The sequence below is a fragment of the Nycticebus coucang genome, chromosome 17 (assembly GCF_027406575.1).
Source record: "Nycticebus coucang isolate mNycCou1 chromosome 17, mNycCou1.pri, whole genome shotgun sequence".
Taxonomy (NCBI): domain Eukaryota; kingdom Metazoa; phylum Chordata; class Mammalia; order Primates; family Lorisidae; genus Nycticebus; species Nycticebus coucang.
The window spans coordinates 87,766,244-87,792,796 of record NC_069796.1 but is presented as its reverse complement, the minus strand read 5'-3'; the positions used below and the strand labels follow the sequence as shown (position 1 = coordinate 87,792,796).

Below are 26,553 nucleotides of genomic sequence, written 5' to 3'. Positions count from 1 at the left end.
ACATGGATGAAGCTAGAACATATTCTTCTTAGCAAAGTATCTCAAGAATGGAAGAAAAAGTATCCAATGTACTCAGCCATATGAAGCTAATTTATCGCTTTCATATGAAGGTTATAACCCAACTATAACACAAGAATATGGGGAAAGGGCCAAGGGAGAGGAGGGGAGGGGGGAGGTTGGAATGGAGGGAGGGTAATTGGTGGGGCCACACGTAGGGTGCATCTTAGAATGGGTACAGGCGAAACTTACTAAATGCAGAATACAAATGTCTTCATATAATAACTAAGAAAATGCCAAGAAGGCTACGATAAACAGTTTGATGAAAATATTTCCGATTGTATATCAAACCAGCACATTATACCCCTTGACTGAACTAATGTACACAGCTATGATTTTAATAATAATAATAAAAAAAGATGGAGACTTTACCTCTTTTATATTTACCTGGATGGAACTGGAACATATCCTACTTCGTAAAGTATCTCAAGAATGGAAGAGCAAGTATCCAATGTACTCAGTACTATTATGAAATCAATTTACAATTACTCACACTTTCACATGAAAGATAAATCACAATTATGGCCCCGGATGCAGGAGAGAAGAGAAAGGGGATGGGAGGGAGGGGGGAGGTTTGATGCAGGGAGGGTAAATGGCAGGACTACCCCTACGGTTCATATTGCAAGGGTACGTGTCTAATCTATTAAGTATAGAGTATAAATGTCTTAACACAATAAGTAAATGAGGTGAAGGATATATTAACTAGTTTGATATAAGCATTCCAAATTGTATATGAAATCAGCACATTGTACCCCATAAATGCATTAATGTATACATGATCTATGTGTTTATGACTTAATAAAAACAAAATAAATCAATGCGCACACACATGAAAAGGAAGTAGACAGATGATGATGGAGGGAGAATTCCCAGGGAAGTGCCCGGCCTAGGCATGGAGTGTTGGGGTGGGAGAGGGGGTCTGGCTTGGGGAGGCCACTCTCCCTCCCACACCCAACAAAGAGGGAAAGGCCCTCTTTGTTCTTTAGGGAACAGATCACACACAAAAAAAGCCTGAAGCAGGTGATTTCACACAATGTGCTCTTCTCCTGATGCATTCAGTGGAAGGAGAGCGAAATAATTAAAATGGTTCGCAGCCCATGTAGTTACTCATCCTCCTGCCATTCAGGTGCAGATTCAGCTGACAGGCGCGTGCTCTGGGGGCAGGGGAGAGGCCTCACTCATCTTGGAACACCAAGTCCCAGTACTGCACAACCCAATGCTAGGAAAGGATGGCCCATTCCTCAAATTCATAAACGTTCCCTTAAATTCCAGAAGGCTCCCTTAACAGAGAAAAGGCCAGCCCCGCCCTGGCTTGCATCTAGGCAGTTTGCTCCACCTCCCCGAGACTCAGTTTCCTCATCTGCATGCCAGGATCACAATGCCGGCTGCTCTCGTCCCCAGAGCTCTACTCGCTCCCTGGCCTGGCCCACTGTGGCAGGTGATACTCATGTCTATGCTGATTGGTTAACAAGTGAGCAAGTAACCCAAACAAAGCCAATCAAATTCCATGAGAGTTTTATGTAGACTTGAGGGATGAGTTGGGGGCAGTGAGGATAATGGACAGTGGAACTCTCTGGAGTTGTCATCCCAGCAGGGAGGGGGATGCTGTTCTCAGTGGGAGAGGATGAGGTCAGTGTGTAAGGAGAAGCAGGGGAGAAGGGAAAGGATGGAGAGAAGGAGATGGCCCCAAACAGTCCTTGGTGGAGCCTTGCCCAGGACTTCTCAGAACAGACTCAGGCTTGTCTGATTTCTGCAATGGAAGATGCTTGGTTGGCACAAATCCCTTCTACCCAGGCAGAACAGATCAGGGATTGCTTCATGGAGGAGGGGGCATTTGAGCTGGGTGTTGGAGGGTCAGGAGGATAACCAGGCAGGGCCAAGTTGCCGGAGCACCCACTACCAACATGGGCAGAGACCTTGCCAAGGGCTTCACATTCGTGGTCTCCTCTTCAAAACAACAAAGGTCACAGCTGATTAGAATCAGGTGAGCAGACTGAGGCCCAGAGACTTACTCCAGCACACTGTGTGAGAATAGTAGAGTGTGGACTAGGACCAGCCTGCTGTACTCGCCTTGCTGGAGTCAAGTAAAGGCTCTGGCCAGGGCTGTCAGACACCCACTGGTGTGGTGTCAGCAGCTCCCTGCAGGGCCATCTACAAACAGGAACACCGTAAGCTTCCCATCTATGTGAGGACAGCCACCTGGGAGCTGGGCGGGATTCAGAAGGTGGGCTTTGGTCTGCAGGGACTTGGGGTCCTTGCTTCTCCCCTTAGCCTCTAAGCTCCTGGAAGGAGGAACCAGAGTCTGTTTATCTCGGATCCCCGTCCATGGGGCAACCTTGCCTCAGAGGAGGGGGCAGAATGAAGTACAAGGAGGTGGCACCTTCTGGGCCTTCCAAAGATGTCAACAACTCATGACACTTATGAGGCCCCGAGTGAGGGCACCCCACTGGTGGGGGAGGCAAACAAGGACAGAGGCAAGAAGAAATCGTCACCACGAGGCTGGGAGCAGGACGGAGAGGACACACAGACTCCTTGGAGAAGGTGACAGCAGCATCGGGTGCAGGGTGCTCCAAGGCAGTGTGGTGGTGCAGGCATGAGGGAGGAGGGTGGAAGGAAGCTGGGAGGGGCACCAGGACGGTGTGGCTGGGGTGTAAAGGGCACTCCGGAAGTGGCGGGTGAGAGGTAGGACAGGGCGGCTGCAGGTCCCTGGCCACGAGCGCCCCTTGGTGGCAACATGGGGGAAAGACAGGCAGACGGTCACAAGGTGCCCCAGAAACATACACAGTAGCTGGGTTGGCATCACCTTTTTACAGCAAGTCCCTCTCTTGCAGTTCTAATGACACACACCCCCTGCCCCGAAATCCACTGTGACCCTTCACACAGATCCCCCAAATGTGTCAGGACCTGCAGCTCAGGAGTCTGTGGGGAATCCTGTCTCCTTGGGATGTTTGGGGTCAGCCAAATCTCAGGCTGGGGAGCCATCCTGGTTTTCCAAGTGTCATTCAAAGGACCCCCCCCCACACACATACTGGCTACCACCTTGGCCCATGCACGGCTCTGCTGAGAGACCCTGAGGGTCTGGGCAACTCCAGGATGTTGGCAGCTCTAGGGAATCTCTGTCCCTGGACACAATGGCTTTGAGCCACTTAGAGCCAGCCCTGCTTTCAGGATGGTTCCCTCCTGGGGCTGTCCCTCCCCTCCTCACACGCCTACTCTGATATTCCAGCATGCTGCCCAAAGTCACAGGTCACAGCACAGCTGCTCTCACATGACTGACCAGTGCTGGCCACTCTCAAAAGTTCCAGAGAGCCTGTCACATGACCATCCACGTGGTGGACACACAACCCTGGTGACATCTGGGTCAGGGCTGCTGGCTCTCACTCCACTCTCCTTACCCACCACCCTGGGCTACGCTGTGGGGAGGGAGGCAACACCACGTCGGCTCCTTTAATGAAAACGTGATGGGTGATTTTCTGATTTGGCAGCCAGTGTAGCCTGTACCCCTTCCTGTCTTGTCCCCTGGAGACCCTCTTCTGGATCCCAGAAGCGGGGTCAGGGGTGTCCTGTCCTCAAGGAGACAACAGGAGGAGCACAGACAGGCCACAGTGAGTTCCGCAGCTACAGGAGAGTTGGCTTTTCTCTTTCAGGATCTTACACCTGGTGGGACCCCAAGCAGGAAGCCAGGTGACTTGGAAGGTGGGATTTTTCCACCTCCAGGCTAGAGAGAGAATCCCTGGGCCACGAGAATAAGAGACCCAGAGGTGAGGATCCCAAGTGGCCCCTGCCACAGGCCTCCCTGTCCATGTCTGTCCGGGTTGGGTGGCATAAGAACACACATCAGATGCTGCAGGTCACATCCCAGACTGGCAGGGCTGTGAGAGCAGCTGGCCCTGTGGGTCACGGGCCAGCCGTGGAAGGGGTCCCAACCCCCAGTGGGCCTAATTGGGGTCGTCACCAGAAAGAGGTGGACACAGCAGTGATTTCAGGGAGAGGGGCAGGTGGAAACAATGTCCAAGGAGCAAGGGTATCTCAGGGCACACAGGTGGGGACAGATGGCAGTGATAAAGGGCCAAACCCTTTCCTCCCCATGGAGACTGAGGTGCTGGGGTACAGCCTCACCCCTGACAAGCTGGCTAGGGCACATCCTTGGGAACCCTGAACTGACTACATATGTTCCCACTGCCACCCACAGAACATTAGCTTTAGTTACCAGAGATGACAAAAGTTTCACTTCCTGCACCTTGAGTTAGTGCACTGACAGTTTGTACCTGCTAGGGAGAGGGTGCACCCTATTCCGATGCCTGATTCATCAAGGCCTATTACCATGTGATGCATCTGGTCCAGGTCGCCAGCTGAGGCCCCTGTGGGCAGAAGCTGTCCCCACCATGAGGTGGATGAGACACTGAGGAAGCTCTCCCCACTGCAAGGCTGCGGGCCCCGGGCCTGGGGGTTACCTGTCACTCCCGTTCCAGGCGCATTCAAACTTGTCAAAAATGCAGTCATTCTCATACAGAGAGCAGAGCTTGCTCCGAAGGTAGTCGTGGACCTGGTGAGCAGAGGGGATAGCGTGAGTGGATGGGGCACCCCAACTAACCTGGCCCCTTCCACAGGAAGTGTCTTGAAGAGCCAGCAGGGTATGGTAACTGACATGGCCCTGGTCACGGGAAGGTCTCACAACACACGGCTGACCCTGAGCTGTGCGACCAGAGAGAGGACGGCAGCAGGGAGCAGAGTTCCCTGGGACACCCACAGCACAGGGGCCAGGACCTCCTGGGGGCCACATCCTGGTTCTGCCCCTCCCCCGGCTATGTGATCTTGGAAGAATGACTTCACCTCTCTGAGCCTGTTTCCTCATCTTTACGGTGCTAACCTCATGGGCTGCCCTGGGACTAGGTGCGGGACAGGGCTGCTGTGAGTCATGCCCTGGGAGGATGATCTCCATGATGAACCATGAACCGAGGGCCACCCTCATCAAGGAAGGGGACATCCAAAAAGAGGGCCTTGAGTGGCTTCTCACGCATCTCATCTTGGCAGGTGGCACCATCTGTCCACAATGTGAGGCACCGAGGCTCAGAGGGGTTGAGGGACTGTCCCAAGGTCACACAGCTTGTCAGTCGCCGACCAGGACCCTTCCCCATCACCTGGCACCACAGAAGCAGATGGGCGTGCCCCAGGACCCCCATCCCTCTCACTGCAGCCCAATCCTACTGCCGAGAATGGGGCTGCTGCTGGGTCCATAAGCACGGGCTCTGCCCCTTGTGGGGAAAGATAACCCGTGTGGCATGAAGTCTGATCTCCACTCTGGGCTCTGAAGCCTGGGGGGAGAAAGTGAGGGGCCCTGCAATGGTTAATTGCATGTACCAACTTGGCTGTACACGTTTCTGTGTAGGTACTTTTTAGACGAGATTAACATTTAAATCTGTAGACTGAGTAAAACATGTTGCTCTCCATAATGTGAGTAGGCCTCATCCAACCAGCCTGAACAGACAAAAACTCACCTGCCTGGGGAGGAGGGGACGTGGCAGCATGTGGCCCTCCTTGACTGGAGCTGTTAACTCCTCACTGGGTTCCCCAGCCTCCCTGAAGATGTGGACCTGCCACAGCTGCACAGGCACTGGGGAGCCAGCTCCTCAGATTCTCCTCCCTCCCTTCCTCCCTCCATCTCCAGCCTGTTGCTTTTCTTTCTCTGGAGAAGCCTGGCTGGCACGGGCAGGGAGGGTTACAAAGGAAAACAGCAGGCGAGGGGAACAGAACTGGGGGAAGGGCTACTCATGGCACACAGGGAAGCTGGGCAGCTGCTTGGCTCCCCTCTGTGGGGCTCGGCCCTGCTCATCCCTCCAGCCCCAGGGTCCTTCCCATGAGCCTTGCTTACCCCGCACCCCCAACCCCACCCCTGGCTCACAGCCCAACCACGCTGATGTTCACTGGACTCTTGCCTGCCCAGGACCCTTGTGGGCGAGGCCCAGAGTTTAGCTCTGTGTATGTGTAGCAGCTCAACTCAAAGGGGACAAATGGCAACAGACAGAATTTAAAGTGCCACATCTCACTCCTGGCTGCGTTGTTGTCTGTCCACCCGCTTAGTGCAGCAGCCTTAGTGATGCTCTCACGCCTGCGCTGTTCTCTCTCCAGTGCACGGAGCATCTGCTGCCCTCTGCTGGCAGGGTGAGGAAGTGTCAGTTCCACAGACACGTGAACTCTTATCTAAGAGCTCCTTGCTAGTTCTGTCACCACAGGCCACTTAAATCAAATGGGATGGGGGAATACTGACCCCACCTCCAAGGACAGCTGGGAGGCTTAGATAAGGCAAAATAGGCCAAAGATTTAGGTCAATGTGGCTCATTCAACACCCATCCCCAACCCCTTAACCCTACCTTCCTTAACTAGTTGTAAAACTACTAATTTTCCCAGCCCCTGTGGTGCCTTCCAGGGACTCATTCTAGCCAATGAAATGTGTGGAGTCTTCTGAAAAGAATTCTGAGGAACCTTTTTAGATCATGAAACAGACCCCATGGACATGGTCTTTTGCATTTCCCCATTTCCTGCCTGGAATGTAGTCAAAGTGCCTAGAGTTGTGGCAGCTATTTTGCCACCAGAGGTACCCATGCATGACAGTGGAAAATCAGCACCCAGATGCTGGTGGACTGGACCATGGAAGGAACCACTGGGACACTAATGAGGGCATGAAGCCAGATACCCCATGCCTGGCTGCCCTACAGACTTCTCGTGTTGGGAAAAAAATAGCCCCTATTTGTACTGCAAGTCAGACAAACACAATCCAGCTAGACACAATTTCCACCAAATAATAGGACACCAAAAATGTGAGTTGTTGTGTTGCTTTCATGCAATTATTATTTTAGAATCAACAGATTGACCTGGCCAAATGCAAGTGCCTGGCTTTGGGTCTCGTCCTCCAGAGGATTCGTCCTGCTTTGCTGGGGCCTTCATAAGAATCTCCAAAGGATCTCACCTTCTCCCCACAAAATGCCCACAGGAAACGCTACACAGAGTCTCAGGGGTGCATGAGACTTCACTGACTACAGGGCTGTGACGGGCTGAGGGGCCTGAGGGAGGCAGAGTCAGGCACTTCCCTGAGTTGTCTCCTGGCCAGGGGTTGGGTGGGGTGGGGTGGCAGAACAGTTGCTCCTGGGCCTGTCCCATCTTGCTTCTCTGCCATTTCCAGAGGACAGAGGAAGGGCTGACCCTGGCCTGGAGTGTGTGTTATGAGCAGACGGCCAGGGGTAGGGGAAGAGGGGGAGACACAGGGTCTCAAGTGAACATAGGTGGCTAACAAAGGGGCTGGTGCCAGCCGACACCCTGTGGTCATGTGACTCCCGGGAGCACACTTCTGGCCCAGGTCAGACTCAGCACCCCTTCCCAGAGAGGCCTCTGCCTCCTACGACACCTCCATGCCTTGGCAGGGAGGGAGGGACGTCTGAACTCTGAATCTGTCACTGCCCAGCTGTAAGACAGCTCCCTCCTGTCCTGGCCTCTTAGTACCCTGGGCTCTATCCCCACCAAACAGGGCAGCGAGGAATAGAGGTGACAGACATTAAGTATGTGGCACCCCGTGAGCACCTACTACTTGGTGATGCTGTGAGAAATCAGGTGGGCTTTCTAGCGGGAAACACCTGCCCACTTCTGCAGACCCTGTAGATCCTTCCGTGTCCGGCATAAACACCACGTCCTCCAAGAAGCCTTCCCCATCTCTCCAGCTGGACACATAACTGAAACCAGCTTTGAAGCAGTCACACATTTCTTCCAAGTCTACCATTTATTTTAACATCATGTGAATTTCATTTTCTCCCCCCTAACATATCTGGATGAATCGTAACAGAAAAATAATAATACTCTCCAGTAAGGTTCCCCATGTGTGGCCCTGTGCGCCTGGCTCATGAGCCTGTGCTGAGGCTCTAGAAACGTCATGTGCTCCCTGGTTCCCCTCTGCACACACTGTTTAAGGATGCCCCCTGGGAAGGGCAATGCTTACTCTGTCCTCATAGCCTGAATCTCTTCTGTTTCCATGTCCCTCCCCTCCTGCAGCCGTAGGCCAGGACTGCAGGCTTAGTTCACGGGCATTCACGGTTCCCTGGATGCTGGGCTGAGCCTCAATGTCTACAGATGGACATGTGAGAGCCGGCCCTGGCTGGGAAAGCTCCGTCCATGGGGACCTCAGCCCAGGGAAGGGAACCCCAAGGGTAAGCGCTTCCTACCCAGGTGCCCACCTGGTAGGTCTCTATGGGTCTCGCCTCCATGTTCAGGTCCCAGACCTTGACCGTGAGATAGTCCCGAGTGAGCATGTACCGGCCACTGTGGCTGAACTTCACGTCTGACACGGAGGAGATGATTTCTGAGAAGAAGGAACGGTTACTGGGGTCCTCGGGCTCTTCGAAGACTGCAAAGACAGAGAAGCAACTACCATCACCAGCTGCTCCTGCCCGTGGGGCCGGAGTGACAGGCAGCGCTGCCCTGCGCCTGGGTTCACGCTGTTTTACAGACATTTCTTCCTTCATCAGAACTAGAACAAAACATTTCACAGGCAATGGGCCTAAACTGTCTCCCAAGGAGGAAAGAGCTGGCTCTTGGAAGGATTCATCTGTGGGAACAATGTTTACAGGGCACTTACTCCGAGTCGAATTTTGTGCTGAGCCTTCCCTTATATCCTCTCATCTAACCCCCAATAAAATGCCCGGAACTGAGAACCGAGCGCGGATGGCTGCACTCCATGCCCAGGGTGTCAGGGGCTGGAAGAACCCTGCTCTATATTCCGCGTGCTGCCCTCTGTGGGTGATGCTGGATGCCACACGGCAAAAGTGTCCTGACATTCCCGACTGCTAGACAGTATCCTCCACCAAGAGAAAACGCCCCCAGAGAAAGGGAAAAATTAAAAAGTACACCAAGTGAGTTGGAACAAAGGGTAAGTCAGCTAGTTTACCTGTAAACCAGCTGCTGCTAAATTTCTTATCTGAGCAAGTCTCCTGCTTTTCCTAGAACTCTGGCCTATTGGGATACACCTTACTAACAACCCTACTGGGTCCGTAAACACTCTGATGAAAATATTAGCCATAGGAGATGCTGTGGCAAGGCCTGGCAAGATACTTTAACTAGGCTGTTTCCTGCCCAGTTAACAGGCATAGCAAATGCCCATTGTGGAGATTTGTATTTGCCTGGGGCAGAGATCAAGGGAACAGCTGGAGCCCTGAAATACAGGCAGGAGGACTCATATCCCTTATCACAGAGGAAGACCCTCTGTGGTGGTGATGAGAGGACAATTCCTCTCTCCCACTGATTCATCAGAGGAGATGGACACCAGTGGTGCTTTACTTCACAGTGAACTACCGGACATTAACACCTCCCTAGGAATTTGTGTGTGTGACCTCAGATAGGAGGCTGCCCCCACACAAGGCTCGACTTGAGGGATTTCTTAAGACTGCTCAGATCTAGCTTGGTGCCTATTGCTCAGTGGTTAGGGCACCGGCCACATGCATCCAGGCTGGTGGGTTTGAACCTGACCTGAGCCTGCTAAACAACAATGACAACTACAACAATAACAACAACAAAAAAAAATAGCGTTATGGTGGGTGCCTGTAGTCCCAGCAACTTGGAAGGCTGAGGCAAGAGAATCGCTTAAGCCCAAGAGCTTGAGGTTGCTGTGAGCTGTGATACCATTGCACTCTACCCAGGGTGACATAGTGAGACCAACCCCCCCCCCAAAAAAAGACTGCTCAGATTCTTAATGACTATAGAAATAATAGGAACTGATATGCTCACTCAGAGAAACTGCTGGTGTCTTTGTTCCCTTCCTCAGTTTACAGCTCTGGGCTAATATGCAAATAGCCTTCAATAAAAGCTGAGTGGAACAGACTGGGGGGGGGGGCCACCATGGTAACGCCACAAGTGGTAGTGCTCCCCTGAGTTCCCACCTTTAAAAATTCTGTTCTGTGTGTCTTTTGTTCTTGTCATTTCTAACTTTATATTTCTTCAGTCGGTGGCCAGATCCACAGGTCTTAACAGACCCTGCCCCTGGGGCGGGACCCCGGCAGTGGGGAGAGGAGGGAAGCTGCTTACAGGGCAAGAAGAGGCTTCTGCCTGTATCTTCATCCTTTGGTGTCCCCCAAAATCAGAGCAAGAAAGAAGGAAGGGAACGCCCTCTCTGTGAGCATGTCCAAAGGGCTGGGAGATCTATAATCCCCTCTTGGGTCTCCCCATGGCCTTGAACTTGCAGCACTTGTGCCTAAGGGCAGGCTGGCCCTTCTTCCAGGCCTGGGGTGGAGCCCAGCAGAAGGTGCGAGGGAGTGCAGCTCATCTCTCCAAAAGGTCTTGTCAGATTTTGGAGTTAGAATGATCTCAGCCTGGCAGGGGTTTAATTACCAAAAGAAAAACCAACCGTAGACCCCTCCTTGTTCAAAGGAGACTCTGATCCTGCCTCGTGGGCTGGGTCTCCCGGCATCACGCTTTCCTTTTTCCACAGGGCAAGGTGAAGGTGGACCAGAAACAGGTACCACGAGAAGGGAGGGTGAGGCTGGTGGAAGAGGGGTCTGAGTCCCAGAGCCACCAGCTGTGTGGCCTCCCAAGACCTGCAGCTCCCTAATCTTGGCCTTCTCATCTCTACAAAAGGGGCCAGGGATGCTCCCCCCAGGGAGCAGGGGGAGCAGCAGAGCTAGGCACCACCCTGACTCAGGCAGAAGAGATCACATGTGGGGAAAACTTGGTGCATGGTGAATTCACAAAAAGTCTTCCCTCCCTCCTTCTCCCATTGTTCCCTATGACTTAGCCAGAGTGGAGAGGGACATAGGTCGCCATGGGCCAAGGGAAAGATGCTGCCCCATGGGCAATGGGGAGCCACAGAAGGGCTGGCAACGGGGGAGGGCAGGGCTCCATGTGAGTCTCTACAGGACTTGCCCCTGCAGTGGCAGCCAGGAGGCTCTCCTGGGGAGTCACCTTTGGCCTCCAAAACATGTGAATTCTGATTGGTCATATACACTGATGTTTCATGCCCTGATAATAATAGTTAAATTGATATTGTTGTTTCTGCAGGTATTTATATTTGTAATTTTTCTTTGTTAAGTCAAAAAAGTTCAAAGACAATTCTCTTTTCTCTCAAATGCCTGAAATTTAAAAAAAAATCAATATTTAATTTCTTCCTTAAACTAAAAACTGAGATTCTATGTTGTCTTTAAATGAACACAGGGTAGAGACCTACGGTAATATTTGGGAGGAGGCCTTGAGGGAAGAGGGACCCCAGGTGAGGGATAAAATCTCAGCAGGGACTGGGCAGCCCCCACTCATATCTGCCCCCTCCCCCTGGCCTGAGCTGGCATTTCTGTGGCTAGGGAGGAAACAGCTGTGTCATAAAATACTCCTTGGCCTTCCCATTCCATAGCTTGCTCAGGGCAGACTCCCCCTAAAACTTGGGGGCTGGCCCAAGTTCCTAGCTGTCTGTGCCTCGACGGAATGGAGGGGCTGGGGAGTGTGATGGGGACCAGGATCGCAAAAGGACATCCCACACTAGGTATCACAGAGCAGGGCGACTGGTGTTCTCCCACCAGCTTCAAGGAGAAGGAAACTGCAGAGGTCAAAGCCCAGAAGATAATCTAATCCATAGTTGAAAACAGGCCACCGGCCCCTTATAACCCAATTCTGGCTGTCTATGGGCATTTCTGGTGGTTTTTAAGGACAAAAGGACCAGAAGTACAAAAGATAAATGGGAAGAGACATTAATAAGCCTGAAAAAAATTATTCCTAAAAGTTCTCATTTTTATTTTTAAACATGTCTATGAAATTTTTGATATTAATAGATTTTTTTCAAAAGAGAGAAGAATCTAGTATTCTATTAATGCCTGTCCCCACACTGGTCACGCCACCCCCATTAACAAGTGATAGAGGCCTCCCTTCTAAATGACAAACCCTAACGACATTTTTATGGTAATTACTGCTGCCAAGAGTTTAAAGAAACATGACTCTGAGATTGGAGCCCCTGTCACTGGTGATGGGCCCAATCCCATCTCTTTCCCTCTACCCTAATTATTTAAAAGGTGGAGGCTCTGAGTCAGCAGAAATCCCGATCCAGTTTCTCTTTAATGATTTTGCATCATTAAGGCTCTCAAGGCTCAACGTGGTTCCCTGATAACCACATTCTCCTCTTACCTGGGGGTCTCCTAGTGGAGAGGCCTAAGAGCCCAACTGAAGTGTGAGGTGGCTCTGGAGAACTGTGTCATGGGAAACTGAAGGTGAAGCACAAAAGCTGGTGCCCACCTGCTTCTTAGCCTCACACAGTACTGATTGGACCCTGCTTCTGTCTAGAGCCCTCGTGGCTCCCCAGTGCCCACAGGGTCAAGCTTTAAGCTCCTACTTGGAGTTGATCAGCTCTTTCCTAAATGGGTCCCAACCAGCCTGCTGCTACAGCCTCATACACCCACATTCCCCTTGATCTCTGCAAGGGTCCCAGGCCTCCAAAATGGTGAGGCCAGCCAGGCCCCAGGGTGTAGCATTCTTTTTTTTTTTTTTTTTTCCGTAGAGACAGAGTTTCACTTTATTGCCCTCGTAAAGTGCCGTGGCATCACACAGCTCACAGCAACCTCCAACTCCTGGGCTTAGGCAATTCTCCTGCCTCAGCCTCCCGAGTAGCTGGGACTACAGGCACTTGCCACAACACCCGGCTATTTTTTTTTTGTTGCAGTTTGACGGGGGCCGGGTTTGAACCCGCCACCCTCGGCATATGGGGCCGGTGCCCTGCTCAGGCACAGTGAGTACCTCTGTGCTCAGGTACCTCTTTCACCTTCCCTACCTCTGCTTCACCACAGCAGAGCAGAGCAGAACACGCTCTGTGTGACCTCGGGAGAGCTCTGAACCTTTCTGAGCCCAAGTTCCCTCACTTGGAGAATGAAAACGATGGGACCTGAGATGGTAACACCTGCAGACACCAGCCCCCGTGGGGGTCTCAGAGTAGCCGCTTAATTAAACTGTGTAGGCCTTTCTAGTTAATTTTTTTTTAATGTCATTTTCTCTCCCTGAAGTTCCCTTTCCCATTTGTAGCCCATCTTTCCTGCTAACTCCTATATACCCCTCAGAACCCTAACTCACATACCCTGCTCTGTGCGTATTGTTCAGATGCTCTCCGAGTAAATCCAGGGCTCACCATTTGCTGTCCACAAGCCGCTGGACGCCCTCTTCTACAACACTGGCGGGAGGCGGGGCATGGTCACCTGAGGGAGCTGTGAGCTCCCTCAGACAGGCATCCTGCTGTGGTCACTGCCAGCGGGACCTTCTGGTGCCACCTGCTGTCTCTTTCTCTGTCCTTGACTGACACCCTTCTTCCCCAACCTGATGTAATTTCACTTCAGTCTCCAGGCCCAGCAGTGAAGCCTGTACTTGGCTGGAAGTGGTCCCTGAGTCCTCATGGTACTTGCTGTGTGTCCCTCTCTGCAGCCCCTGCCATGCTCTGGGCCTGCTATTGTCACCAAGTGGACCATCTTTCCTCTGGGTGCAAGTGGAGGGGGGGCAGGGGTGAAGGGAGATGAGGGTTAGATGGTAGAAAGTTCATGGGCTTAAGTCGCACATCCAGGGACGAGTGTGCTGGTCAAGGGAGATCCTGGCAGAGAAAAAGACAGTGGGAGACCCACAGGTCCCCGGGACAGAAGACACAGGAGGTGGGGGCCTACTGAGGAGTTCCTGCCTAGTTGCTCCTGGCTGCCCTGGCACTTGGTCCCTCCTCCATTCTGGCATGATACAAGGACTTCCAGGCAGATGGAATGAGCACATGAGCCCAGGAGATCCATTCTTAGAGCTGGGGGTCTGAGTAGAAGGCGATGGGGGACACAGGGTGCCCTGGACACCAGGTCCTTCATCTGCCTCAGGTGATACCACTGCTGGGGGAGGATCACACCTGAGGCTGTGCAGAGTGGGGAGAGGGCTGGGAATTCCTACAAGGCCATCAGTGGCCACAGTCGACGCTTGCTGATAGAGTTGGCAACTGTTACTCCCTGACTGTGGGATGGATCCTACTGGACAAAATAAAACCCAATCCCAGCTGTGGCCTTGAGGCCCAGCATGCACCAGCCACCTCCGTATCTTGGCACCCAAAAGCCTCCCCCACCCCCAGGCCAGCCACATGTTCCTCAAGGCATCCAGGTTCCTCTCACCCCCTGGGACATTCCCCATCCCCCCTTCCCAGGCCCTTTCTCACTCTTCAGAGATCCTTCCTGATCACCTTAAGAGCCAACGGCACTGGAGCACCTAAGCCCCTTTGCTAATGTAACAATTCCTCCCACACCTCCTCCACCATGTCCCCAGCTCTGCCTCTCTGAAGCCATCCCCAGCCTCTCGCCCACACTCTATCCAATTTGGCCAGAAGTCCAGTGGGCTCGACCTTGGAACCGACCACCTTCACCACCTTCACCTCCTACACATGCCCACCCATGGTGAGTGCTGATCCCCCAGTGAGCCCCCACATCCAAAAGGATCCTGTTAAAACATGGCCAGGCCAGTCCCTGCTCAGCGCCTCTGTGGTGCCCAGCACTTTCAAAGTAACCCAAAGCTCCTGCCATGGCCTAGAAAGCCTCTGGTGTGACCCTCCTGTAGCCATGCATGCTTCTGACCTCACCTCCCACCTCTTCCCCCACCTCTCAACCTTGGCTTCCTTCTGCCATATGGACCTGAGGGTCTAGCCACAAGGCCTTTGCACTGGCTGTTCCCACTGTTGGGGAATTTTGCCCTGGCTCTGTCCTTGGATAGCTGCAGGGTGTGGGCTGAGTCTGGTCTTTCTGTTACAGACCCGTTAACCTGGGACTCCAGCCCACTACACAGCCCCTGTGCATGAACTTGGTTCACCCACAATTCCCCTAAGTTTCAGTTCTCAAGGCTTCTGTAAAGATTGAGAAAGCACTCAGGCTGATGGTGTGGGGTTATGAAAGGCTCTGTCCTGGCTCTACCTAGCTGGGTGACCTTGAGCAAATATCTTAACCTCTCTGTGCCTCCACATGGCAGAAATAACGGGAGCCTTAGAGGGTGTTGCCTCACATGGTAAAAAGGACTTTGCAGATGACATTAAGCTAAAGCTCTTGCCACGGGAAAGTGATTACACCACCCGATGTATCATAGGATGGGTCCTTATACAAAGAAAGAAAAAGGGCAAAGGCCGAAGAGGGAGATGAGGGAAGCAGAGGCTGGAGTGGGGCACTTGGAAGGAGCCAGGCCGAGGAGTGCAGGTGCCTCTCACAGACGGAAGCCGTGAGGGAGCAGCCTCCCCAAGGAACTAGCACTGCCGAGATCCTACACCCCTGAGCTCCAGAATCACGCTGTGATTCTTTGTGTTGTTTTAAGCCGCTACACATGCGGCCGTATGTTACAGCAGCAAAAGGAAGTGGCTATAGACTTGACTCAGGAACAGCATGGCTTTGAGCTGTGAGGTCTACTCATATGCAGTATTTTTTCAATCAATGTGTTAGAAAATTTTTTGGAAATTCGCCACAATTTGATAAAACTCTCAGACTAACCACAAAGCCTAGAAACATCAAAAAATTAAGAAAAAGGTATGTTGTGAATGCACACACCATAGACGCAGACACTAGTCTGTTTCATGTGTTAATGGACTGTTTATGTTATGGGTAAGGATTCCGGTCAACAGTAGGCTATCAGTCCTTAAGTTTTGGAAGAGCCAGAGCGCCATGTGTGATTCATGCCTGTAATTACTAGTACTTTAGAAGGCTGAAGCTGCTTGGGGCCAGGAGTTCAAGACATGCCTGGGAATAGCAAGACCTCATCTCTACAAAAAAGAAAAGGAAAAGGAAAGGAAAATAAAATGAAACAAAAGAAAAGAAAAAGGTCATAAATGGATTTTCAGCAGTATTGGAGTGGGTGGGTCAAAGCCCCTGAGCCCTGCACTGATCCAGGGTCAACTGTCCCCAGTTTCCTCGTCTGCACAATGACCAACGCAGCATTTCCACTGCAGAGTGGCTCAGGGTTTAATGAGGTGAGCATTTACCATGGCTTGTGAACTCAGTGCTGGGGAGTGAGCTGTGGTTACCTGGCTCAGCACATAGTGGGGTCCCACACAGGGTCTCTGCCGTCATTAGCCCCTGCTCTAAGAAATCTCTGTGCTCTGGGTACAACCCTTCCTTTCAGCAGACTGTGCTGTCAAAAGCAGAAATAACTGTCTATTTTGAGAACTCGTGTATGGTTGTTTCCATGGTTACCCTGTCACAATGCCAAGCAGACAAAAGACCTGTATTTCCAGTATTTCCGGGAGTGGTGAGAAGCTGTGGCAGGAACAGAGTGGTCCGTGTACCTCCAGCTCTGCACCCCCTGGAGGGGTGGGGGTAGCCCAGGAAGCCACCTCACTCCAAAGACCCTCCGTTTCCTCAGCTGTCCAATGGCAGAAATGACATTCACCTGTGAGGGGGATGCTCTTCATGCAGCAAACAGAAAACCACGGTTTTATTCTGTTAGGAAAATGACGCCATGAACATTCGTCTCTTGGGTGTCACTATCAGCCATTCCCGGAGTTCTGAGCAGTAAACTGGACAAAATGATTCAAGTGGGAGGTAAAGAACTAATCCTAATCTCCAAGTCTCTTTAAAGAAATTTATTTTAAATAACAACCATGTGTGTTGGATTAAAAACAACCACTGCCACCTGCTAACTGGGGTGATTCCTCCTGAGAAGCAAGGGCAGACATGGTCCGGACGGAGCACACACACGGACGCTTCAACTACTCATTACTTACTTGTGGCAAATTAAAATGAGAAAAAACAGATGCTATAAAGGCATAGTCAAAGCCAGGTGAAAAATTCTTTTAGTGGCATTAAAGAGAAAGTTTCTATACAGTATATTGAGTTTGAGAATGAAAAAATCCTAGAAAAATTTAAAACACAAAATTAATTCCCACAGAAATCCTGTATAAACCATTACTCAAAAAAGAAATTAAACTGGTTGGTTTCTTTGGTTTTTTGTGTTTTTTTTTTTTTGAGACAGAGTCTCACTTTGTTACCCTTGGTAGAGTGCAGTGGCATCACAACTCATAGCAACCTCAAACTCTTAGGCTCAAGTGATTCTCTTGCCTGAGCCTCCCAAGTAGCTGGGACTACAGGTGCCCACAACAATGCTCAGCTATTTTTAGAGACAGGGTCTCTCTCTAGCTCAGGCTGGTCTCTAGCTTGTGAGCTCAGGCCATCTGCCTGCCTCAGCCTCCCAGCACTCCCAGAGTGCTGGAATTAAGGCATGAGCCACTGTGTCTGGCCTAAACTGTGTGTTAAAAAAGTTTTTCGCTAAATGGATTTACACGAGTTTTATAACACCTCAAGAAGCAGATATATTGTACTAACTATTCCAGAAAGAGAAAGAAATCTGCCCAGCTCATTTTAGGAGAGTTGAATAATCTTTTTTTTTTTTTTTTGAGACAGAGTGTCACTGTGTCACCTTTGGTGGAGCGCTATGGTGTCACAGCTCACAGCAACCTCCAACTCTTGGACTTAAGCAATTCTCTTGCCTCTGCCTCTCAAGTATCTGGGACTACAGGCACCCACCACAACACCTGGCTATTTTTTTGTTGTTGCAGTTGTTATTGTTTAGCAAGCCTGAGCCGGGTTTGAACCCACCAGCCCCAGTGCATGTGGCTGGCGCCCTAACGGCTGAGCTACGGGTGCCAAGCCAAGAGAGTTGAATAATCTTAAAATTGGGCAAAGAGAATACAGGGAAAGAAAATTGAAGGCCAGTCTCACCCATGAGCATGTGTGTAAAGAGCTTACATAAAACTTTACTGAATCACAGGCAGCCTCAGCCCTGTCTGCAGATTTGGGACTGCTGACCTGGGAAGGGGCCCAGACCACAGCAGGTGGTCAAAGCCCCCTGGTGAGTCACTAGGCAGCCAGTGAATAGGCCCTTAGGAATTTTTCAGCAAGACACCAGACCCCAATGTCACTCAGTCACCATCTAAGCCCCTGATGTCCTAAAGACCCCATATCACTTTTTCCATACCCAGGGCCTGCCAGGAGCCTTCTGGAAGCTCAATGCAATCTGGGGAGAGGTGGAGCCCACCAAGGCCCTAAAGTTGGGGGCATGGAAAGAAAATTGAGCAGAGTCATCGAAAATAACGTTTCTTACACCTGTAAGTTTGTGCGCTGATGCACTTGCGGCTCATACAGCCCCAGGAGTGTGGAATTAGCTGGCCTTGATCTGTGCCTGGACTGAGAAGATGAACAAGGCGCATAGGATGGCTCCAGTGGGTGGCGGCTCTCAACCCTGGAGAGCCGGATGATGCCCTGCAGGAGCCCGGGGGGCGCTAACTTAACCCTCAGCCCACCAGGAACACCGTTCACCATGGGGTACATGAAAGAGTTTGTCCTGGGCCAAGTCCCGGCACTCACTAAATACCACCCTTCCCGTGCACACGTGTTTTCTGACTCAATGTTTAAATCCGTTATTAAAATACAAATACACAGAAAGAACATGAAGAAAATACCCATCATTTTCTCACAGTTCACCACGCAGGGACAACATCTTGGCATGTATCTTTCCAGAGTTTTTTTTCTCTGCTTCCATATTTTGGCAGTCATTGCTTTAGATCCTTGTTTTTATTTTATTTTATTTTACTTATATTACATTATATTATACTATATTGTAAGTTCTGAGACTCTGTTGTCTAGACCAGAGTATCATGGCGTCAGCCTAGCTCACAGAACCTCAGACACCTGGGCTCAAACAATCCTCCTGCCTCAGCCTTCCAAGTAGCTGGCTCCTTGTCTGATTTTTTTTGTAGAGATGGGGGGTCTCACTATTGGCCAGGCTGGTATTGAACTCCTAGCCTCTCCTGCCTGAAGTGCTAGGATTACAGCTGTGAGCCACCCCTCCTGGCCTCCAGATGTTAATAAATTCCCTTCAAGGGCCAGCTGGATCACTTACTTGCTGGTTCATTTCCAGACGCTATTGTAGGCACTAGAGATAGACAGAAAGGGGACCCAGGCCATGTCCCTGCCCGCTGGCTGGGGGACACTTCAACCGGTCTATGCCCCGTCAGATCTTGTGCCTTCAGGGGCCTCTGGGGACCATGGTGGCAGTGTGTCACTGGCAGCCACCAACCGAGCAGCTCAGCCTTGCCACTATCCGGTTGAGGTGACTTTGGGCCAATCCCTGGAGCCGCAGTTTCCTCTTCCCTACAGCACCCCCTCAGAGCACATGTAAAGCTTAGATGAGAAAATGCAGGTAAGGCGCTTAGCTGGGGGCCGGGCTCAGCTCAAGTGCACCGTTGTGCTGGTGCTATTGTGTTAAAATGTGTCCCCGGCCCTCCCCATCCTGGGGGAGGTGACACCTAAGTATGGTGCCTCCTTACCTTCAGGGTCCCCAACCCTCATCCTAGTGGCCTGACTCTTGGAAGCTGGGTCGTTCCTGGCTATGTAGGGACTCTAGGGGTCAGCAGGTGGCAAGACCAGGCTCCCCTAACAGCCAGTGCTAAAAAAGCATGGTGACCACTGCCCCGGGCAGTCCAAGGCACACGGGCCCACACCTGCCACCTCTGCTGCTCCAGTGCAGGATGGGGCACCTCCTCACCCAGCCGCCTGTCACAGGGTCCCAGGGCAGGGTGTGGGCACTTACGCTTGGAGTGCTTGTCGCACAGGGCAGCCGCCCGCATGTCACAGAGCCGCAGGGAGCCCTTGCTGCTGCTGTAGACGAAGAGGTTGCAGTGGTGTGGGTGGAACTCCGACGCTGTGATCACCTCCGTGAGGTCTTCCATGTTGGCTGGCTTGATGTCCACGATGTCTGGAAGCGGTGCAGTCAAGGAAGGGGCAGGAAGGGCGCCCTCCGTGCTCTGCCTCCTCTGGGGCTCCCCAACACTTTTCCCAGGCAAAGCCATCTTCCCCCCCGTGTCAGAGCTGTCTCTTAGCTCCCAGGACCCCTGGACAAACACGAAAACCCAGAGAGTTTGGGCAAAGGTTTTCTGGGCCAGCCCACCTCAGCCCTGATCTGTGCTTTCCCAGGACTCGGAATGCTGGGAAGCCTGGGATGTGGCTCCCTCATCCCTGCTGGCTGGGTGGTGTAGGGAGAAGGGGCTTCTATGGCTGTGACAAGGGACACCTGGAGCCTGAGGATGGGGCAGACAGCACAGAAGACAAGAGTCGTAAGATCTGGTGATGGCTTTTGAATCTGGGATCAAGCTCAGCCTGGAGCCACTACCTTAGACGATTAAATATGGGAGCTAATAAATGTCCAGTTTTTGTTTAAAGTCAAGAATTTTACTACCCGCAAAGAAAACTTCCCTGACAGATGCACTGGATCAAGGGTAAGCAGCTTGTCCAGGGGAACCCAGGAGTGGGTGGTAAGGATGGATTCAGCTTCACAAACGGCTGGGTTCCAAAACCTGCCCCTTCCCTGCTGCCCAGCAGCAAATCAGAGCCCGTTGGTGCATGCAAGGCCTGCAGACCCTGGACTCTGTCCAGCTGTCCAGTTTCACATCCTACTTAACAGTCACCCCACCTAAAAAGCTCTCACCACAGCAGCCTTGATTTTTGGTCTCCCGTCTCCTCAGCCCTGGGTGGGGCTTTGAACGGCCTATTTTCCGACTCTTCCTGTGCATGTGAGCCCTAGACTCAGGGCCTGGGGTTTGAATCCCCAGCACTGCTACCTCCTGGCTGTGTGATTCTGAATGAGCTCCCCAGCACTCCAGGACTCAGTTTTCTCATCTGCAAAATGGATTAACAGTTCTAACTTCATAGTTACGTTGTGGAGATTAACAGAGGCAAAGCACTTCACCCATGTCCTGACTCACTGCAAAGTGTAATGAATGTTAGTTGCCACTATTACTGTTTTTTATTATCTGGAAAATACTGGCTGAAACTGTCCTCCCTCCTCCTGTAGCCATCCTGCTTCCTCTCGCCATAAGAACGCAGTGCTATCTGGCCTGTAAACACAAGAGTTTATGAAACACCAGAAAAGATGGTTGACTCTGTACAATCAGAAGGCACCAGAGGTCTCTGCACCCACACTCAAGTCTCGCTTCCTGGAAGCACATCATTGACCAGAAATGGAGAGTCACATAATACAAAGGGGGGAAATGAGCTAAATCATCCACGGCTGGTTGGTTTCTCAGGACACTATAGTTTTTTTGGTATGAAAAGAAGCAAAGATTAAATAATGAAAAATGATACTAAATATTAAGTTTTAAAAATTGGCAGACTCCTGCTAATTTCATCCACACCCACCCAGTGACCTATTCATCTCATCCTTCATGGGCTCATGTGCCACAAGATGACTTTCCATGACACTCCACCTGCTCAGAAACGGCTTTCAATTCCTGGCTGAACGTCACCAAAGTGGTATCTGGAGGGAAAGGGCAGCTGTTTATGAGATGTTGTGCACATTAGCACAGTGGCACCTGTTTCATGTTCTACACCAAAGGGTCAGGCAGACAGGGACTAAATTCTTTCTGCAGAGAGACACAAACAAAAGCCAAAAAGGCTTGGTGAAAACAGAAGTGGCTGGGGAATGCAGTCTCCTGGGAATCCTGCTTGTGTTGCTGTCAGGACCCTTATTCCTGCTGTTTCATAGGATCGTAACTCATGGGGTGGGGTGGGATGGGGGGGCAGGGCTCACACTGGACAAAAGCAGAAACCGCTGGCTCGTGGGTGGTTCTCTGAACACCGCTCCTCAGGACTCCGGGCAGCCAGAGGGCTTGTTGTTTTTGCCAGCAAATGGACAAGTGACATATATCAGCTCCAGGATGATACTTTGAGAGCGAGCACATGGCTGGCCATGATGCTTTTTCCTCTGCGGTGAGATTACACCAGTGTTTTTCAACCTTTTTTATCTCACAGCACACTTGAACCTATAGTTAAACTTGTAGCACACTTAAATTATGTTGATCAAAAAAAGTTAGAAAAACAGAATATACTTACTGTGCTCTGAACTTCTTTTTGAAAATAAATTTTTTTTGAGACAGAGTCTCACTGTACCGCCCTGGGTAGAGTGCCATGACGTCACACAGCTCACAGCAACCTCTAACTCTTGGGCTTACGTGATTCTCCTGCCTCAGCCTCTGGAGCAGCTGGGACTACAGGCACCCGCCATAACGCCCAGCTATTTTTTGGTTGCAGTTTGGCCGGGGCCGAGTTTGAACCCGCCACCCTCAGCATATGGGGCCAGTGCCCTACTGACTGAGCCACAGGCGCAGCCATGAAAATAATTTAATCAATAATTTTTAAAAATTTTTGTGGCACACCTAAGGTTCTCACTTGAAAATCACTGGACTACACCACTGGACCAACCTGTGGTGGATACCGGTGTGCAGACTGCCCGCTGGGCCCTACGCAGTGGGGACACTGAGGAGTTGGCCACGACCCTATCTTCTGCTACCTGGGTATTGTAGGTACAAAGCCTCTGTGTTTGACGTTATTGTTTTCACATCAGCAAATGTATCCAGAATCCTTTGTTTGAAACAGCAAGAGAAGGCTGTCGCAGTGGCTCACACCTGTCACCCCAGCACTCTGGGAGGCTGAGGGGGTGGATTACCTGAGCTCACAAGTTGAGACCAACCTGAACCAGAGCAAGACTCCCTCTCTAAAAAATAGCTGGGCATTGTGGCAGGTGCCTATAGTCCAGGATACTTGGGAGGCTGAAGCAAGAGGACCTCTTGAGCCCAAGAGTTTGGGGTGAGCTATGTAGGCAGGGCACTCTACTGAGGGTGACAAAATGAGACTTTGTCTCAAAAAAAAAGAAACAAAGAAACAAACAGTAAAAGGGATTCCCTGAGGGTCCCTGAGGCTGTAAGAACTATGGTCTTGGGCTGCAGGTGGGACCCCAAGACATGACAGGCACTTCTGGGCAGCACCATGTACCTCAGGGTGTGGGAATGTGACAGGGTCTATGGTCCCTTGGTCCCTGGGATGGCCACTCCAAGATCTCTGGCTCAACTGGGCACAGGACCACCTGGGACCCCCAGCTCTTTGCTAACGCCATCGGGTGTGCTAAAGGAATTAATTAACAAGGGAGGCTGTCCCTGGGGAATTTCCCTCAATCCATAATAAAATAGGGACCTGAAGATGGATTCCTGATGAGGGAAGTAGCTGTGAAGAAACCCTCCCTAGCCTGACCATTAGGACCCAAACTCAGATCCTGCAAACTCCCTGACTCATGCCACATGGCCACACACGTGCACATTGAGACTTTGGGTCTGACAGTGACCACACACAGGGGCTTCAGCTTTGGCACCAGGGCAGAAGCTGGGGCCCTGAGCTGGGCTGGGGCATAGCTCTCAGAGTGTGCTGGGCCACATGTGACCATCGTTTCCCTTCTTTGGGCCTTGGTTTCCCCACTTGCGAAACAAGGCAATAGCCTCAAATAATCGCCACATAAATCCCTCTCGTAAAACTGCGCTTTACAAGGTTCATTCCAGGACCAGCCTCCCTTGGGAATGAGCATAATTAGACTCATTTAAGAGTCCCCTGCCCTGGCAAAGCTGGCTGAATTATTCATATTCTATTTTTCGTTCTAATTCTATTCTCAACGACTGATGGGCTTTTGTTCAACTTTCAATCGTACTTTGGCAGCTAAGAATCATTTTCCCTGCAAGAAAAGTTTGTCAGACCCAGGTAGGGCTTCTGGAGCCAGGTCAAACAAGAGGACAAGAGGGTAGATGCCAGATGCCTTCACTGAGCACAGGTTATTTTTCTCTCATGTAGGGGGTTGAATGGGACCCCGAAAGACAGGTTCGTGATATCCTCATCCCAGACAATGTGACTGATCTTGGCTGGGAAAAGAGCCTCTCCAGATCTAGTTAAGGACACCAAGATGGCCCTGAATCCAGCACCACGTGTCCTTGTAAAAGACAAAAGAGGAGCACAGACCCCAGAGGAGGCCGTGCACACAGGGGCAGAGGTCGGGGTGCTGTGGCTGTAAGTCCAGGAGCTCCTCGAGTGACCAGGACAGACGGTCCCCCCACCCCATCAGAGACAGCACGGCCCTGCTGACATTTTGATTTTGAATGTCTGCCCTCCAGAGCTATGACAGAATACATCTGTGGTGTTTGGAGCCACAGTTTGTGGTGATTTGTTACGCCCACCACAGGACACCAGTACACCTAGGTTGCTCCCGGGGAATGACAAATTGACAACAGGGACATGATGCAAGTGCCAAGATGTTTTCTATATACCCAGACCGCTCCTTTCCTTATGACAAACTGTTGTGGGAGCCCCAGGCCTGGGCACCAGGAATCAGAGAGCTTCTTGGACCTTCTCTCTAGCTCCTTCTGGACCTAAGCAGCCTGCAAGTCCTGGGCCTAATGATCCTTCTACCAGGCCAGCCTAGCCCAAGCCATCATCATCTCTGTCCCTTGGTATATCTGTGTCCAAGCTCGGCTAGAGTGAATGTCTCCATAGCTGCTGGACTTCCCACTGCCCTGTGGTGGCCTCCCCTGGCCACAGAGAAGACCAGACACTGTGTGGCATGGCCGCCCTGCCTGTCTTCCCCAGTCTCACCCCGGGCCACGTGTCTCCAGAACACCCCAAGATCACAGTCTCCACCTAAACACCAAAGTGAGCTTAACCCCTCGGCTCACCCTGGTGGACCTCACCTCCTGTGATTGCCACGCTGTGTATGCACCGACTCTCCTTGGTGGGCACCAGGCAGGGACACCAGGGAATTCGTCTCTGTGCTCCCCACACACACGGCTGATGCTTGAAGCATGTGTGCAGGGAGACTGGCGTGCCGATGAAAATCAGATGAGGCGGTGACTCCTTCTGCCCTCAGGAACAGGCCTTCCAATTCAGGAGCCCTGTTCACAGCACTTCTGCCACCCTAAGCCCCCTAACTAACTGAAGGCAGATGATGCAACTCTTAGCTTTATTTAGGTGAGGACACAGGCTCTGGGGTTCCCACAGCCAGAGAGCTCCAGCCTGACTCGATGTGCATGGCTGCAAGTCTAGCTCAGGCTCCTCCTCTCACCGTCCTGTGGCAGCTCCCCCTTCCACTGGAGGAAGCTGCAGGCGAGCGCCCTGAGGCCCTGTCCCATCAACCCAGGGGTGATGCTACTGCAGGGCTCTTGCACTTATGTCCTTCAGATCTCTGTCCAAACAGTCTTTAATAAAATAACCTTCTCCTGTAACCTCCCCCTGCCTCCCAAATAAACCTATTTCTTTTACCTTGCTTAGCAGACACAAGCACGTATTTTTGGCTTTGTACTTTTTTGAGCATTAATCACGGCTTACCACATTGCTGGCTTATCTGCTCCTGCCCACCTCCCAGGGAGGGCAGGGACCTGTCTGTTTTGATCCCTGCTGCACCTTCAGTGCCTGGCACATAGTAGGTGCTTAGTAAAGAGTTGTTGGCTGAATGAATGGATCAGCTGCGGGCCCACTGAGGGCCCCTCCATTCAGGGCCCAGGTCATGGAGTTTCCAAACCCATCTCAAGGGGTGGGAGGCCTTAGAGTGGAGAAGCAGGGTTGAGGTCAGGGCATGAAGGGGGTTCCCTTTAAGAGTGGCCTGTCACTGACAAGGGCCATTGGCAGGGGCTGTCCCCAGCAGCGTGTCATAATTATTACTGCAGCCAGACAAATGCAGATCAGTGGGAACTGGGAAGCACATGGCTCATCCAGATTCTGCCTGGTTCATCAAGAAGGACCAATTTCCGCATCCTTTTCTCTGGTTCCCCTGTGCTCTGCTCCCAAGCCTGTCAGCACCAACTTCTTAGGCTGCACGGGGTGGCTGGCTGGCTGGGTCATGCATGTGACTCCAGGCAAGGTCATGTTCCTGTTTACATCCCCAAAGCCCAGCCAAACGCCCAGTCCCACCTGCAGCTAACACACCCCGCAGGCAGGCTGCGCATGGCTGCTTCCCACCTGTGGCTTCGCCCCATGGAGCAAAGTGCTTCCTTCTGACCCCTCTGCAGATGAGGAAATAGAAGCACTTGCTCAGCCCTGAGCAGAGAAGGGGCTGGACCGGGACCGGAAGTCAGCTGGGGTCCAGAGTGCACCAGCTCGGTCCCTAGCCACTGATGACCTGGGGCCAGGCTTTGCTACTTGTTAGTTATGCGTCCTTGGGCAACTTTCTGAATGTCTCTGGGCCTTAGTTCCCCCAATTTCAGGACGGCAATTGTACTCCCCACCTCCTAGTGTTGGCGTGAGGTTTAAGGTAGTTCATGTGGCATCCTGGGAACGGGGCCTGAAATGCAGCAGGTGCTTTGGAAGTAAACTTTGTAAGCTGCCTAACACAGGCATGTGCTCACTACCTCCGCCTGTCTCCAGCCTCAAATCTGCCTTTGATCTGCTGCAGAGACTCGGGTCAGTGACTCAGCCTCTCTGAACCTAAGGCTCAGGAGCAGGAGAGGAAAGCCATGGTTGGCATGAGGGAGGAGAGCAGAGCGGTGGGCAGGAAAGGGCTTCCAGCTTGCTGGGAGCCCCGGGGGACAGCTCTGGCTCCCCCTTTTTCCTCCCAGTAGCTCACTGTGCACATTCACCAGTGCAGCCTCCTAACCAGTGGATGGCAAATGCTTCTACAGAGGGCCAGGGAGTAAATACT

The 26,553-nt window shown here is 51.7% G+C and overlaps 1 protein-coding gene across 6 annotated transcripts in view; it reads right to left on the bottom strand.

Moving 5' to 3' along the window:
* PPP2R2C (protein phosphatase 2 regulatory subunit Bgamma) overlaps positions 1-26,553 on the bottom strand; it is a 256,229-nt gene that overhangs the window by 17,414 nt on the left and 212,262 nt on the right. For all 6 annotated transcript variants that reach the window (XM_053565965.1, XM_053565966.1, XM_053565969.1 and 3 more), the window contains 3 exons: positions 19,642-19,806; positions 8,280-8,449; positions 4,512-4,603 (listed from right to left, as the gene is read on the bottom strand). In XM_053565965.1, the coding sequence (XP_053421940.1) occupies positions 4,512-4,603; positions 8,280-8,449; positions 19,642-19,806 (427 nt within the window). The remainder of the gene's footprint in view (positions 1-4,511; positions 4,604-8,279; positions 8,450-19,641; positions 19,807-26,553) is intronic.